This window comes from Protopterus annectens, chromosome 8.part0, assembly GCF_019279795.1.
Source record: "Protopterus annectens isolate FY-2018-M chromosome 8.part0, PAN1.0, whole genome shotgun sequence".
Taxonomy (NCBI): domain Eukaryota; kingdom Metazoa; phylum Chordata; order Ceratodontiformes; family Protopteridae; genus Protopterus; species Protopterus annectens.
The window spans coordinates 57,414,805-57,433,065 of NC_056741.1; the positions used below are offsets into that span (position 1 = coordinate 57,414,805).

The 18,261-nt window shown below is 42.0% G+C and overlaps 1 protein-coding gene across 1 annotated transcript in view; it reads right to left on the reverse strand.

The window, feature by feature from the left end:
• Window positions 1-18,261, reverse strand: part of LOC122807972 — a 157,328-nt gene that overhangs the window by 61,338 nt on the left and 77,729 nt on the right. Inside the window, exons 8-9 of the mRNA XM_044078999.1 lie at window positions 1,886-1,995; window positions 1,620-1,686 (exon numbers count right to left, since the gene is read on the reverse strand). Of these exons, the coding sequence (XP_043934934.1) occupies window positions 1,620-1,686; window positions 1,886-1,995 (177 nt within the window). The remainder of the gene's footprint in view (window positions 1-1,619; window positions 1,687-1,885; window positions 1,996-18,261) is intronic.

The window sequence follows — 18,261 nt, forward strand, 5'->3', positions numbered from 1 at the left end:
TTCGCGATGCTGACCAACTATGGCCATTTGATGAATTTATTTTCGCAGTTACTCCTGTTCAGTAATGTTCCACATCCGTGTTTTTCGTATAATATTTAGCCATTTGAGTGTTTGTTTTCAATAGCCAAACATACAACAGAGTTTTGTGACAGCATAAACAGAGAGATTTTTGGATTGGGGTATAATTGTTTTCTCTTCTAAAACTTCCTTCCACTGAAACAAAAGTCAGCTTTATCCACATCATTCAAAACCCTGTAACTACTCAGAAGCTATAACATGATTTCTGATACCTATATTCATGGATCCTGCTCTGTTTCTCTAACATCCACAAGGTATAGCTCTGAGCTGTATAGATTTTTGTCCAGATTTTGTCCTCAAATGTTTGATCTGTTATTTATAAAATCTGTGGTTTTCAGGCAAATAGTTGAGGATTGAAGTCACTAAACAATGACATAGGAGGTTGAGAGATATGCCACTAGGTGCACAGAATATCTGCTCCCTGCAGTCCAGGACACTAAAAATATTACCACAAAAAGTTTACTTTCATCGTGCAACACCAGTTCTCGATTTAGGCTTTTCTAAAACTTCACTTCTAAAAACAGTAAATTGAAAATCCATGAAATAAAAACATTTGGGGACCCCTCCTATTCTAAAGTACATACACCAACTCAATGGTTGTACTACAGTGGAGAAAAAAGCAACCTCTCCAAAAGTGGTTACTGGCTCATATAATCCAGTGCACTGTGGTTAAATGAATCATTTCATCTTTCTGACAACAGGCAGATGATCAGAAAAGTTTCAACAAAGTGAAAGTATGACACCAAAAATCAGTTACAGATGATTTTACTTTTAGGCCTACACCGAATCAGCCATAGGCCCACTGACACCACTACTCTGCTGAGCTTACAAGAAAGAGGGTGACCACCGAACTCTACATTCCAAAACAGTCCTTACTGTCAATTCAGAATCACTATGGCAGATATGAATTCAAATTTAACTGCTGTAATGACTTACAGCAGACAGTATGAACAAGAGACAGTATGAACAAGCTTTACCTCAAGTACAAGGCTCACAAATGGATATGTGCTTACTACACAATCAAAGTGGCAGTGTTACTAGACCAGATGGTTTCAGGCATCCATGCAAAGGGAGCTATGGGCCTAGTTTACTGCCCTAAGTCTTCTACCACTTATATAGGTGGCAGCATCCTCACTCTACCTCAGATTTGAAAGGGGATAAAGTTACTACCATGGATCTTGTACCCACTGTAATAGGTAAGGATTCTAAGAATACAGTCAACTGTTTTGAATCCTATTTAACTAAAATACTGTTCCTAAGTGAAAACCGGGTTGACTCAATTGACCATCCTGTTGAGCATACAGATGACATGTTTGCAGAATCTAAAAGTAACATATTAAAAGCCACCTAGGAAGCCCACTAGGATTAAGGCCCCTGTCGTTAGTGTTGCACCATGTCCAACTAATGTCTCAATCTGTTGAAAAGAAAAATGCTTTTGATATACAACCTTCTGTATAAGGTGTGAGGTGAACCAAGTTATTCACGCAAAAATATGAGCTATACACAGCAAGAGTTTTTTTTAGAGAGAGAAAGTCACTCACTCTTCCTTTGTTCTTTCCATCAAACAAATATAATATGCAGCAACGTAGTCTTCCTGGCATGTTCCATCTGCAAGAAGCACAGACAAGGTGAGGTGACGCCTGTTAAACTCTGCATTGTGTAAAGATAAGGATGGAGACCAGAACATACTTGTGCCCCCTGTTAGCATAAATCTAGCAAGATACAAAAACTTAAAAGCAAGTTCTTCTATTTTCCTTAGAAATCCACTTTTGGGATAATTAATGTTCATGACAGTGGTCTAACTTACCTTGCAAAATTGCATAAAATTGAAGACCGAATCTATTTGAGTTACAGGCAGGTAGGTTTTCCTTAAGTTCTGAAACATCTGTGCACTCTGAAGCCTTCTCATGTACAGATCTATGCAAAGAAAAAAGTGAAACCCAAGGTGATTTTAACCATCTCTGCCAAACCGACTTTCTAACAATTTCACAAAATTGAGACCTGGTGGATAATTTTTATATTACTAGTTTTACACCTTTGAAAGAGGATGTCATGAATATCAAATTTGACAAATAGCAGCACTTCTGTCTACACAATAAGTTAGAAATAATAAATGAAACATTAAAGGTCACTGAATTTTGTATATACTCCTCAAATACACTTGAGCAAACTGAACTATTCCCATTTCAATAACATTTATTGCGATATTCGCAGCATATCACATGCATAGCTGTGCTCCTGCAATGTGGAATAAGTCTGGTCAACAAATTCATCTCTTCCTTCCAATATTCTCTGATAAAATACCTACATCTACACCCCCCTCCCAAAAAATATTCCAAGAATAAACTCTGTATTATTCTAAGGCAAAGGACACAGTCTATGGGACAGGTTAACATGACTAGGCTGCATACCAACTACCTTTGGTATGTCAGCCATTTTGTTTAGAGATTTGATTGACTTCCTGCCTTAAACAATATGGCCAACATATAAAAGGTATTGAAACCAGGCCCACAGATGGATTATTTTACTCTAGGTACCCAACAAATTATGAGCATGTATACAGGGGAATCCAAGCAGATTTGACATAAGGAAGCAAAGTGGGCCTCTGGCCAAACTTTGAAGATCGCCATTAAAAGTTTTTTACCATATTGTGGGTGAGTGACCAACTAGGATAAATGCCAAGGACAGACAAGAGATTTAATCAGACAGCATCAACTATTAACACAAGCAGCATTTTAAGATAGCAACACAAGTCATCTTAGCTTGCATGGGTATAACGAATCACACCAAAAAGGAAAGCTTGGTAAAGGTGGGGTGGGAAGATGGAAAAAATTTTCAAGGGTACCATAATACCATGGCTGTTCAGACTCCCTGCTTTAGGCAGCTTATTGAAAAAGTCTGCATGACAGTCCTAGTGCTGGACACTGATTGTGGGAGTTACAGCGATTCCATTTTAATCATCTGAGTAAATGACAACATTTAAAAAATGAGCTATAAACTAGAATACCCCCACTATGAACTGCCTTTAAATGTTTTGATCAATTTTTGGTCCCCAAGGGGCAAAATGGTAATTCTCTTTTAACGGCCATCAGTAATTCTACGTTTCATTCTGCATCATTCCTGCAAAATCAGAATACTCAAACCCTTTCATAAAAGGCTATTCATTAATGCATTTTAATATTTCAAGCCGCTTTCAGGATATTCTGCCCATAAGACACTTCCTATTGCACATACAGTTAGATCTGAAACTCAGTTCTTAGTGAGCCGTCTTAGTTGTGTAAATTCTGAGAAAACAAGTCAGATTTACTGACCGACAGCAGGTCAATGTTTGAATCTGCACACGGATGTTGAGGAATAAACAGCTTTGTTCTAGCAGCTCCAACTTAGTGGAAACAGCAAAGCATGAATGAATAATCCTCCATAATAAAAATATTTACTTTGATCTAATGTACAATTCACATAAAAAATATTCAACCTGATACACAGTCAGCGTAGAAAATACTTGCACTGCATTCCATGCAATATTAAAGTAATTCAATTTACATATGCAGTCGGCCCATAAACTGCTTACACAAAAGGAAGTCTAGATTTGAACAGAATCCTTGCTTGTCAAAGGGTCAAGCTAGGCTAGAAGTACTGCAGATCAACCAACATTAGCTTTCACTTCCTGGGAACAGGTGGGCTCAACAGGAGTCGACTCTCTAGTGGAGGATGAAGCAAAGTTCTAGGTAACAACCAAAACTTTTGCTGTAAACACACGGACAGCTGCCCTAAACAAAACCAGGGATGAACTGCATATAGGCTTCATCTTCCATACCAATAGCTGGGGGGGGGGGGTTGAAGCAGGATAAAGGCTGGCCTCGTCTACATTATGGAGCACATGCCAGTAATTAAAGGCAAATCATGAATGTAGGTGAGGGTACCCACGATAGGATGGTGCAGTGGTTAGCATTCTCACCTCACAGCAAGAGGTTCTCTGGTTCGATTCTTAGCTGGGGAATCTTCTGTACAGAGTCTGCATGTCCTCCCTACATTCACTGGGGTTTCCTCCAGGTGCTCCAGTTTCCTCCCACATTCCAAAGACATGGATCTAGAGAGTTTCTCCCTCGGCCTTTGCTGAAAATGGGCTCTGCCCCAGTTGGACTTTCCCGGTAAGCAAATGTTAAATAAGCATGAATGAAGTAAATAAGTAAACAAAGCAAGCAAGCAAGCAAACAGTATGCGCTAAATGAATGAAGTAAATAAGTAAACAAAGCAAGCAAACAGTGTGTGCTAAATGAATGAAGTAAATAAGTGAACAAAGCAAGCAAACAGTGTGCGCTAAGGCAGGAAAGAGATAAGCCATAGGTGAAATCAGCCCAAGATAAGCAATAGGAACTGACACAAATTAACTCTTCAAAAGTAGTACAAGCAAACAGTGTGCGCTAAGGCAGGAAAGAGATGAGCAATAGGTGAAATCAGCCCAAGATAAGCAATAGGAACTGTGACAAAAGTAACGCTTCAAAAAGAAGTATTTGTCTCATGAAAACATCTATAAAAATATCTACAGTCATAGCTATCATAAAGCGCTGTGAAGAATGTACTGTAAATTTTGGAGTTTAAAATGTTTTTGCTGAATTAAACACAGATGTCTGTCAATTTAAACAGCTTTATCATAAAACTTCCAAGAATGTCACCCCAAAGAAACAAAAAATTTATGTACAACACAAATAACCTTGTAGAAGTGTAGAATCAACTATTGGGGAAAACTGGTATTTTTTGCAGATCCAGAAAAGCTATGACCAAGTTTAAATAGCCCAAGTCGCAAGACTGTGTTCACTGAACTGCCCACAACGCCAGAATTCCTGCACCGTCAAGCCTAAATGTTTCAGAACATTTTATAATCTGAATTAGTTACACTCAGTTTCTGTTTTGAAGCTGGTTTCTACCAAGAAATGATGGTGCCATATTTCATGATGTGGAGTGTGATGCCATGCTGAAAAGTTTAGGATACAAATTTCAGAAATAAGGCCATACACTGTCATGTCCTTGGAAATGTAACAGCAAATCTCAGAGGTGCACTTCTGCTAGTTTGTGTTTGTTTCTTAAACAATATGCACTTTTTAGATCAGGGTAAGAGAAGTATGTATGTTGATATTAAAAGAATTAATATAACAGGGGCACAGAAGTAGGTGGATTATGGTGCTGAAGGACAGAACCGAAGGCCGCTTCAAAGTGAGAAACTTTCACAAAAAGTGGCAGTGCTCAAGCCTGAAACCTTGCACCCCCGTGCTGTGCATATGAATAGTACAGCATGGTGACATTTCAGACATTATGCATTACTGGATTGTGTCTCTGCCAGTTATCCATAACAGTGGCATTTTAAACTGTGAACAAGGGAACACCATCCCCAGCGGTCACACTTCCACGCTGAAACAATCTGAAATGCAACTTTAATATTCTGCCTTTTTAGTTGAGGTCATGATCAATTAATTCATTTACCCAGTTAATACATCTAATAAAACCCAGTTAATACATCTAATAAAAACCTGAGCAGTCAAGTCTATAAAGGCTTAAGAAACTCGCAGGATTTGCCGAGATTAATCCTGGTAATAGGTAAGTGACCTCTAAACACCCAAGCTAAAGAAAAAATGATTTAGAAAAGTGGATGTCACAAGGATTAGACATACTGCATGAAACACCTGGCCAGAGTACCTTCTGGGAGCTGTCTATATGCCATCCCTTTCTCAATGTGTTTTTTCGGATAGGTCTCCATTTCATTCCACATCTTCACAGGAAGATTTTGAATCCTCTACATTGTCTAAGTGGGCATGCAAGAATGCACGGATCATGCCCTCCCTAGCAAAAGCAAGACTCACTCCTCTAAGAGAAGGAAACCAGTCTGGTGGTCCCCTGCCATAAACAGGCTATACAATAGGAGGAAACTAGTTCAGAAAAAAAGCAAATCCCAAGAAGGAAAGACATCCGTTATCAGCAAGAAACTAAGGTCCCTGATAAAATCATCCAAGGCTAACTTTGAAAGAAAAATAGCCAAGGATTCAAAAGATAACCACAAAGCCTTCTTTAGCTATGTTAGGAATCTAAGTGGCAGCTCGCAGATATGCACTGAGCTAGTGCAAAATAGCAGAAAATATACTGAACCTACTGATATTGCCAACATCCTGGTAGATAGATTCAAACTTCACCCCCCTCTTACCTCCAAAAGGGCCCACAACAATACCAGAAAAGTGTAGTGTCCTGGAAATCACAGATGCACAGGTGAAAACAGCTCTTTCAAAAGCCAAAAACACAGCATCAATGGGGCCAGATGGTGTCCCAGGCTGTGTCTTGCACAAACTACAGAACGAACTAACCCCCCCCACCTAAACGTGCTGTTCAACCTCAGCCTCTCCACAGGCTACGTGCCCATAGAATGGCACACAGCAATTGTTATTCTGCTCCACAAAGGAGGGGCCACAACTGACCCTGGTAACTATCGTCCCATAAGCCTGACTAGCCTGGTCTGCAAATCTATGGAGCGCATCATCATGGAACTCATTAACAAAGACATTGGGAACCTCCAAACACTTGACCCGACCCAGTTCGGCTTTGTTAAGGGCAGATTATGCCTACTAAACCTGGTTGACTGAGACGGTCACAAAGGCCATATATGAGGGGAAAAAGGGGGTTCACACAGCCTAACCTGACCTCACCAAGGCTTTAGACACCATTCCCCATGCGCGGGTATTACAGAAAAACTCACCAGGCTGAACAAACCCCTACATCACGAGATGGGTTGCCAGCTGGCGTACAGACAGAACTCGCACGGTAAGAATAGTGGGCTCCAGGTCCGAATCTAAACCAGTCACAAGTGATGTTCCACAAGGCTCGGTCCTAGGACCCCTACTGTTCAGCATATACTTCTCAGAAGTACAGGCAAACACAGGACGACTATGGCTAACCAAAGTTCGCTGATGACTGCAAACTGGGAGCCATAATTGACTCCTCCCGCTGACACGGACATCCTCCAAAAGGACCTAACTGAGATAGACACCTGGTGTCAAAGTTGGGGACTCAAGCTAACTGCCAAAAAATGCATGGTCATCCCGTTTGGGAAAAACAAAACACCCACGAATTACCACATAGGTGGCAGCTCCCTTAATACAGAAGAGGTAATAAGAAATCTGGAGACACAAGTAGATAGTAATCTCTCCTTTGACAATCAGATTGCCAAAGTAGTTAGGAAATCCTTCTATGTGGCCCATCTAATTACTAAAGGGTTTGCATCTAGAAATGAAGAGGTTATAGTGCCCCACTACTCAGACCCATCATAGAGTACAATTCCCCATTTGGGATGTACCTCACAAGACACTTCCAACAGCTGGAAAGACCACAAAAGTACCTCACCAAGAGGATTACTGGCCTCATATGTCCTATGCAGCCAGACTGAAAAAAACTCCGGCTGTACTCAGTGGCATATAGGTGATCTCTGCCGGACTTACAAAGCCATGTCCAACTCAGAATTGATGGACATGCTCCACCTAAAGAAATCCAAGTCACTAGGAGCCACACGCTCTAGTGAGCTAAACCTCGCCACAACAATAAATAGAACATGCTAGAGGGATAGATTCCTGTCACAGAGACTCCCCATGCTTTGGAACAAAATTCCAAACTACATTAGGTAGAGCCCCTCACTAACACTCCAAGAGAAACCTTAACGAGTGGATGGGTAACAGAAAATACACCCCTGGGATCACTTCATTGGCTCTGCTTGACAGAGGCTGGCAGCAAAAGACGACACTCTGGCTAGGCTTATGCCCTCGGGCAGATAGGCTAGTACCTACATATGAAGTGGGTTTGAATCATGCAGTCTGGCATTCTGCCCAGAAATGGGTTCTCTACGTTTGTACCCCTGCTTGTCTAATCAGACTAATGTCCCCAACCCAAAAAAAAAGATTAAAATAGGAGCATAAGACAGAGAGAAAAGTCTATCCAAAGACAATCAGGATGGCCATAAAAATGACAGAGGAAGTAGACAGTAGAAGTCGTACACTTGTTGAGATGAAAGAGTGAGCGATGGTTGTGCTGCCCAAGCTGTACTGCAGAAGACAACCTAAAAGGCAAAAAGATCAACTGTTGCTAACTAATTACTTCTTCAGGAGTAATGAGAGGGGAAAAAAAAACACAGTACCTCACACATATTGCATTTTTGTTTAGCAGAAACTCAGTTTTAGACAATCTAGGAAACTAATGCAACAGCCATAAGAACTCGTAGTCTGCACATGTCTACATTTGTAAAGAAGACATTTTTGGTTCATTTACATCATGTTGAGCTAGTTCCCCTTAGGCATATGTAATACCTTTAGGGGAGAGTCAAAGTGGTACTTTGGGACTAGGCCGAATTTGGCTACAATAGTGGAGAAATTCCTATTTTAGCATTTGAAATTATCTGTTTTTGTAAATATGATACCTTCTGCATGAGTAAATAAAGTTGAAGATTCCCTACACTCCCATTTTCAAGAAGCACTGTCAAATCGTTTACATCCATTTGAGTCACCACACCAGGCACAGGGGTTCCTTGGTTTATTGTCTCGTTTGAAGGACATGCTCAGAAGTGTAGCTCCATTATTCTGCACTAGTGTCAGTAATGTAAACTGAATGCAAACACCTCTTATAGGAATAGAACCCAGAGTCTTGTGATTTTCCAGCATCAGAGCGGTGTGTGTTATTTGATAAGCCACTGACATTACTGTTGGCTGAGAGTACTTAGCATAATAAAAGTAACAGAATCCTTGTAGGTTTTGCTGACTGTAGTCATTTTTTATGAAATACTTGTTCTGGGGAGAATTTCTGATGTTTGAACTGGTTGCAATAGCTACACTTGATATTTTCTGGAAAAATCCATGTATTTTCTTATACCTGGTTTATTTGATTCCTCTCCTTGGGGTCCCAAACCCCATCCTGGTGCTCATTCTGTGCATGAGCACCCCCTACAGGCACTTAGGGCTACCAATTCAGTGGCAGCATGTCTCTGTGATTTGGAAGGAAACTGGTACCTAGCAGAACCTCACATGGGTACATGGAGGATGTGCAGGCTTGTTTAGAAGGCACACTAAATGGAAATATACTTTGGTATGGGAGATGGTGCAAACCTGCAGGACTTCAAATTTGCAGAAATTTACTAAGTCATATTTACAGAAAATTTTGAAGATTTCAACAATTGTCAACGCCCCATGGATAACCAGATTCTACTTTAAAGAATATTTCTTTATTCCTCCCTCTTCATAAGCATCCTATGCAGTCTCAAATTTGACCCTACAATGTCTTCACAGACAAATCTGTCTTTTTTTTTTAACACAAAGATTCTACAGCAATAGAGGGGAATAAAAGTAGCCATTGGATGAAGTGACTTATTTAGAGCTGCAGGCAGGAGTTAATCATGCTGCCAGCTCTCTCTTATAAGTACACTTAGTGAAAATATTAGCACCATCTGTCTAGCCTCACTACCTACGCTCCAGCCAACCCCCACACAGCCCCGCTACCTACGCTCCAGCCAACCCCCACACAGCCCCGCTACCTACCCTCTAGCCAACCCACACACAGCCATGCTACCTATGCTACAGCCAACTCCCACACAGCCATGCTACCTATGTTCCAGCCAACCCCCACACAGCCATGCTACCTACGCTCCAGCCAACCCCCACACAGCCATGCTACCTACGCTCCAGCCAACCCCCACACCGCCCTGCTACCTACGCTCCAGCCAACTCCCATACAGCCCTGTTACCTGCAACTCCAACCAACCACACAGCCCTGTTAACTATACTCCAGCCAGTCCATACAGTACTGTGACCAATGCTCCAGCCAACCCCACAACCCTGCTACCCACACAGCAGCCATCCCCACAGTCCTGACAATACATTATGCATGTCTGGTGCAAAATGCATCTTCAGTTACTCAGCATTACCATTTTTATTTTTCTTCATTAAATTCCTCCATTTCCTACCTTTTTACCAACTCCAAAGCCCAGCTTACCACTTGGATCCAATGCCACATTCACACACGGCGATGGGAGAGAGAGCTAAAATGGTCTTAGATGATAGAGAGCAAGTTTTTCTTAAAGGAGGGTTAAGAGATGCACTTCTCAGCCTTTCTCACAAAAAAAACACTTCATACAGAAGGGGTTTCATTAAGTTAGGGACAGATTTTGCCAAATTCAAGCTTATTCTATAAATGATTAGTATTGTTTGTTTAAGTATCCGGGAGGTCAGAGTCAACATATTTGGATTTACTTTAATACTTTTTCTTACCAAGGAACATCCATTTGGAAAAACTGTCAGTGGGCTCTGTGGAGAAAAGCTTTAAAAGGCACAAAATATTTGTCTACGTAGTAGTAACAAGAAACAGCTGCAGCAGTCACACATGTCAAACATGGGAAGAATGCAGCCAGCCTGTCTTCACCACACAACAGGGAAGGGTCGGTTTTAAAATCAAGCATAAACCGTCACAGAATTTAAAGAACCATCTGTAAAGCCACTGATTTGCTGAGGTTTCTTTTTCAAAGCTACAAAGAAAATATTCCAGTGAAGTGTTCTCTGCCTGTTACTTTCAAGACACTAACAAAATTCAGTCAGCATACTGCTGTGTGGTCTGAACCAACCCCCCCCCCCCCGCAACTTTGCTGGAGAGATGTTCCCAAGAAGTGCCGTCGAGTAAAGGCTTATTAAACACTTTGTCCACAACAAGGCCCACATTGGATAAATATTCCAAGGCAAGTCAAACAGCTGTTCTCATCCGTGACATCTGCTTATAAAACTGCAAGAAAAATCCAGTCAAGCTAGAGTTTTCACTGTATGATACCTTAAACCTCCTGTAATGGAATCCCATGGGATACATGCAAATGACCCCTTAAGGATATAAAGTACCTCAGCTACACGACTTCTGAATGTTCATGAGTTTTTTTTAATTTTTAAGTATTTTTACATTCAGGCCAGTAATGCACAGGGGGATAGACAGAATATCGCCACCTGAAGCTTTGTCCCTCATCAAACTTTGCTCCATCCCTAAGGGAACAAATAGGACAGAGCCCCAATGATCTTAAAGGAATAAACTGCTCAATACAGGAGTGTTGGGGCATCAGTGTTAGAGGGCTGTCAAATTGTAGAAAAAAAATTCCAGTGAGAGCCCAGTGTTGGTTGCTACAGGGAGGGATCCTCCTCTTTTGCATTTCCTGGCTGGAAGGTTGCAGGCAGGTGGGATTAACCCTAATGTACTTTGCATTACTGGCCTGAATGTAAAAAGACAAAGTAAAAATTTATAAACTCAAACGCCTTGGATCAACTGGTCAACACCCCCACCAGAGGTGACAACATATTGGACCTGGTCATCACCAACTTGGGCAACCTGTGTTCCACACCAGAGGTCAACCCCTCGCTGGTTTGATTTGACCATAAACTAATCACGCTGGATATCCACATTCTGCCCCACCCCCCAGTCAAAGAAACCATCGTGAAAAACTTTTCAAAAGCAAACTTCACATTACTTAAGACCAAGGTGGGAAGTTTCAAATCCCCCATGCTAAAGGATAATGCTGTCCAAGCTGCAAAATCCTTTACTAATGCACTCTACGGGCACCTACAAGAATGCATGGATCATGCTATCCCAACCAAAACCCACTCCTTCAAGAAAAGGAAACTAGTCTGGTGGACCCTTGCCGTAAACAAGCTATACAATAGGAGGAGGAAACTAGTACAGAAAAGAGTAAAATCCCAAGAAGTTAAGACATCCCTGATCAGTATCAGCAAGAAACTATGATCCCTCAAAATCATCCAAGGCTAGCTTCGAAAGAAAAATTGCCAAGGACTCCAAAGATAACCACAAGGCATTCTTTAGCTATGTCAAGAACCTAAGTGGAAATTCCCAGATATGCTCAGAGTTGGTGTAGAATGGCACAAAATACACTGAACCAACTGATACCGCCAACATCCTGGCAGACAGGTTCAGTGCAAACTTCACCACCCTCTCACCCCCAAAAGGGCCCATAATCATACCAGAAGAATGTAGTACTCCTGAAATCACAGACACTCAGGTTAAAACAGCCCTCTCCAAAGCCAAAAACACAGCAATGGGACTGGACGGTGTCCCAGGCTGCATCCTACATGAGCTCAAAGATGAACTAACCCTTCACCTAAACATACTGTTCAAACTCAGCCTCTCCACAGGCTACGTGCCCATAAAGTGGCACACAGCAGTGGTTATTCCACTCCACAAAGGTAGAGCCACAACAGACCCCGGGAACTACTGCCCTATAAGCCTGTCTAGCTTGGTCTGCAAGGCTATGGAGTGCATCATCATGGATCTCATTAGCAGAGACATTGGGAACCTCTACTGGACCCTACCCAGTTCGGCTTTAAGGGCAGATCATGCCTCCTAAACCTGGTGGAATTCTTTGAGACAGTTAACAAGGCTATAGATGAGGGAAAGGTGGTCCACACTGCGTACCTAGACCTCGTAAAGGCCTTCGACACCATTCCCCATTCTGGTATTATAGACAAGCTTACCAGCCTGAACATAAACCCCTACGTCACGAGATGGGTTGCCAACTGGCTCATGGACAAAACCCACATGGTAAGAGTTGTGGGAGCTAGGTTTGACTCTAAACCAGTTACAAGTGGCATTCCCCAGGGCTCAGTCCTAGGACCCCTCCTGTTTGGCATATACTTCTCAGAGGTACAGGGAAGCACAGGACGACTATGGCTGACCAAGTTCACGGATGACTGCAAAACTAGGGGTTATAACTGATTCTCAAGCTGACACAGACATCCTTCAAAAGGGTCTGAGACAGATACCTGGTGTCAAAACCATGGCCTCAAGCTAAATGCCAAAAAGTGCCTAGTCATCCCCTTTTGAAGAAACTAGTACTCACAAGTTACCATATAGGTGGTACCCCCCTAAATACGGAAGACGAAATAAGGGATCTGGGGACCCAAGTAGATAGTAATCTCTCCTTTGATAGCCAAAGTGGTTAGTAATGCACAGGGGAATCAAAAGGGTTTGTGACCAGATCAAAAGAGGTCAATGTGCCCCTCTACACATCACTCATTAGACCGATCAGAGTACAACACCCCATTTGGGATGTGCCTTACATGACACCTGCAACAGCTGGAAAGGCCACAGAAGTACCTCACCAAGAGGATTACTGGCCTCAAACAGATGCCCTATGTAACTCGACTGAAGAAACTCCAGCTGCACTCTGTTGCATACCGCCTACTCAGAGTTGATCTCTCTGCTTGACATACAAGGCCATGTCCAACCCAGAACTGATGGACATGATCCACCTAAAGAAAACCATATCCCCTCGAGCCACACTTTCTAGGGATCTATACCTCACCACAACAATAAATAGGACATGCTGGAGGGATAGATTCCTGTCCCAGAGACTTCCCATGCTCTGAAACAAGATTCCAATCTACATTAGGCAGAGCTCCTCACTAACGCTCTTCAAGAGAAACCTCGACGAGTGGATGGTAAACAGGAAGTTTACTCCGGGGATCACTTCAGTGGGTCTGCTGGACAGAGCCACAAGGAACTAATCTAAGGGGGTGGCAAAAGCCAACACATTCCAGCTAGGCTTATAAATTCTTTTAGGCAGATAGGCTAACAGTAACTCTCCTTGAAGATGATGTGGCATTAGAATGGCCCAAAAGGAGTGATGGAATGCATGCTGCCAAGTACTTCAACCAACACAATCAACAGTAGCTACCAGATGCACTTTGAATTGCTGTCTAGGCTACAGGCATCTACAGGCCTCAGATCTCTAGGTATGGGTATAGACCAGCAGGAATATTCACAACATTACTGATCAACCTCAACTGTTTATTTTCTAACTTATTTTTTTGCATATCTGCTACCCTTTTTGACCTCTGCCCCCCCCCCCCCCCACCCCGACTGCTCAAATGTCCCACTTGTTTCCTTGGTGTACTTGGGTGCATTCACTCCCTAGAAAGGAGGAAAAACCTGCAGGGAGTGGTGCCATTATTTGCACAGGGGATCGGGGGTCCTTTATATCTGAGCATTTCCTAATGCCTGGTGTCCAAGGAGTTGCCTACAATAGGCAATGGTGACATTTACATGGCTCCATGTGCATGCAATGCAATAGCCCTACCCCTTTTATGGAATACTTCCACATAATCTCCCCATCTCCACTGGGTATTCCACCATGGAGAAGGTTGCCTATGCACATGACCTCCAGCCAGACCAGAGGTCAGTCAGTTTTCCATAGCAGTCTCTTTGTGCTCCCACACCATCTCCAACAGCAGCCCAAGCTGCTGGCCAAGCTTGGGTCACAGGATGCTCAGGATTTTGTCCCTCTATGGAATCCTAAACCAATTACATAGTAAAACCATTTAAATATTCATCCAAATACACCATGTGACTATTAAAAACCAACGAAATGCAAAGCAGATTAAAAACATTAAAGACGTTTCCTATTTACATTATATTAGGATACATAAGACTTTAAGCAGAGAATGCTAGCAATAGAAATATATAGACATGCCCAATAGTACCCAGAACATAATTATGTCTTTTTTGGTATTGATATGATTTTTAAGGAAGTTAGGGGTGGACCTTGGGAGGACCTAACTGAACTAAGGGAAATGATTTGGCAGATCAAATTGCTCGTGTCCCCCAGGTTTAAATGAGCATGCTTCTATTGCAAGCATTCTGCCTTTAAAGTCTTATGTAAAAGAATATAATGAAAATAGGAAACTTCTTGAATGTTTTTAATCTGGTTTGCATTTCATTGGTTTTTAATAGTCACAAGGTGTATTTGGATAAATATTTAAATGGTTTTACTATGTAATTGGTTTAGGATTCTGAAGATGTCAGTTACAAGCTGACAAAAGTGTTAAATCCTTTTTTTTTATATATTTAATAAAGTGTTTTCAAGTCTTGGTTATGGTTGTGCTGGTATTTAACAGATTTGCTTCATAGGCTATTTTTCTTGTTTGGTTCCTAGTTTTCTGTTTTTTTTTATTGCAATATGTCTCTGGCTGAGCAAAATGTGGATGCCGGCACACTTACCACAAATGCAGACCATATTATTACAAGCTTTGGACTAACTTCGCTCATTCAACAGCTGAGTGAACAAGTTTGCCTCACAGCAAGAAGCTCTCTAGTTCAATTCTCGGCTGGTGTGCCTTCTGTGCGGAGTGTGCATGTCCATCCCATGGTCGAGTGAATTTAAAGACATGCAATTAGGTGCGAGCATGTGTGGGTGTGCCTTCTTTGAAGGTTCGACACCGGGCTGGAAACTCGGCGACCCCTAACTGGGAAAAAGCCAAGACAGTAATAATTTAAACACCACTTTGGATTTTAATTTACACCTCGGTGCCTGCGACTTTCAGAAAATATTGATAACCATGCTGTGGCTTGTGAAACTCATGACTGGAGGGATGAAAAGGCTATTGAAATCAGGTTAATAGACAAATAAAAGCTTTGATTTTCAACACACGTATTCTAACAGCATCAGCACTTTACAACAAATGGACAAATTTGAACATTTCTACAAGTTGAAAATGGGTACCTGTTGCAGTGTGTTAAAAATAAGCAGATTCCCCGTGGTTTACGTAATGGAAATTTCCCACGGGTTTAATTCTTGGTTCCCCTTTACACTATGAATTAACAGAGCTTTTTATCGACAGGGTGTTGAACGGTTAAAAACCATCATTAAGCATAACCAGCATAATATACTGTAGATCAACTCATTCATGAAGCTTCACAGCTTGACCTCCATCAAAAAAGACCTACTGTTTCCATCCAAGCAATTTCAATATAATATTTTTACTTGTATTGATAAAACAGTCAATGATTTTCAAAAGAGGAAGATTGAAAGGCATAGTCTAGAATACTTGGAAGAGCCTATCCACAGCCAAAGGGGACCTATGTGAAGCGGGGCTTACTGAGCAATGACAAGGCAAATGGGACCTACGTGAAGTGTGTCTTACTGAACAATGACAAGCCAATGGGGACCTACGTGAAGCAGGGCTTACTGAGCAATGACAAGCCAATGGGGATCTACATGAAGCAGGGCTTACTGAACAATGACAAGCCAAGGGGGACCTACGTGAAGCGGGGCTTACTGAGCAATGACAAGCCAAAGGGGACCTACGTGAAGCATGTCTTACTGAACAATGACAAGCCAAGGGCGAACTACGTGAAGCTGGGTTTACTGAGCAATGACAAGCCAAAGGGGACATATGTGAAGCAGGGGCTTACTGAGCAATGACAAGCCAAGGGGGACCTATGTGAAGTGTGTCTTACTGAACAATGCCAAGCCAAGGGGGACCTATGTGAAGCAGGGCTTACTGAGCAATGACAAGCCAAAGGGGACCCATGTGAAGCGGGGCTTACTGAGCAATGACAAGCCAAAGGGGACCTACGTGAAGTGGGGCTTACTGAGCAATGACAAGGCAAGGGGGACGTACGTGAAGCAGGGGCTTACTGAACAATGACAAGCCAAGGGGGACCTATGTGAAGTGGGGCTTACTGAGCAATGACAAGCAAAGGGGACCTATGTGAAGCGGGGCTTACTGAACAATAACAAGCCAAGGGGGACCTACGTGAAGCAGGGCTTACTGACCAATGACAAGCCAAGGGGGACCTACGTGAAGCAGGGCTTACTCACCAATGACAAGCCAAGGGGGACCTACGTGAAGCAGGGCTTACTGAACAATGACAAGCCAAGGGCGACCTACGTGAAGCGGGGTTTACTGAACAATGACAAGCCAAGGGGGACCTATGTGAAGCAGGGCTTACTGAACAATGACAAGCCAAGGGCGACCTACGTGAAGCGGGGTTTACTGAACAATGACAAGCCAAAGGGACCTACGTGAAGCAGGGCTTACAGAGCAAGGACAAGGAAGCAGGAACTGAAATTATAAATGATGGTGACCAAACAGAGGAAGGCCACCCTTTAGAACTGCCTACTTTGAGGAGATCCAAATACCTTCAGAACTGGAGAAATGATTACCAGGAGTTTTCCCGCAACAGGAATTACCAGCACAGATGGAAAAACTGTACTTGGGAAGATGACAGATGGAGGAGGAATTCATTTTGTTTCCTGATTTTGATTCGTAAAATAATGATGGTCCTGAAACAATCTGCAACTCTGCAGGTGACTTTAAACTTTACAACTATACTGAGAATTTTGATAGTGCAGTGTATGCTGAATTAAGCAGGGGCTACATGTTTGTTCCTTCCATACCTTTGAGAACTGAAAATGTTATTTTAGATTTAAAACTGTTTATTAGAAAACTTAATTTGAAGATTTATTTTAGAAGATGTAAGTACTGAATATGAGAGCAACACATTACGCTGGAGCTGCACTTTCAATCCACCCCTTTACCTCTTGTAATTTGACAAGCTATATGAATTTGAATTTAGGCAATTTATCGATAAAAACATTTCGCTGGGCATTCTAACTCAAGAGTTGACATTATTAAAAGAATTGTGTAGTGGCAAAAACAAGACTTATGAAACCTGACAAGGAGGGTGGGGTGGTTATGCATAAAATGGACTGCACTGGGAAAATGTTTGAGTTCCTTAATGATGTCAGCTTTTATGAGGAAAGCACCCTTTTAGCTATATACATATAATTTTGTTGTAAAAAAGTAGACCCATATACTTAATCATATCGGAAAAACATGAGCTCACATCTCCGAAAAAACACTACTCCGAAAATCCACTTCAAGGAAACACTAATCTAGGAATGAAAGCAAATAGTATATCACAGCAAATGCTGCTTAAATATGGCAACTGTCAGTACGTACAACCAGAACTTCAAATATGGTATCGTCTAAGCCTAGAGTGCTAGGTACAGTGTACCAAACAACTAAATCTCAAAGAGGAAAAGAACTTTTAATAATCAAAGGATTTGTGTATTATTTGGAAAAGTATGCCAAGACTCAAATATTGGTGCCGCAAGAGGAAAATATCTGGAAACTGTAAGAGCAGAGCTATAACTGCTTGCATTAGCACTGGAGAAGAGTTAATAAAATCAGAACATTATTATAGCGGAGACCCGTGCGCCATTGAAAGGTATGCTGCTTGCAACATTCTAAAAGAATGAACCACTCTGTCTAGGGATGCCGCTTGTGTTACAGTGGATGATGCATTTGCATCTACTCCCCTTGATTATGCTCC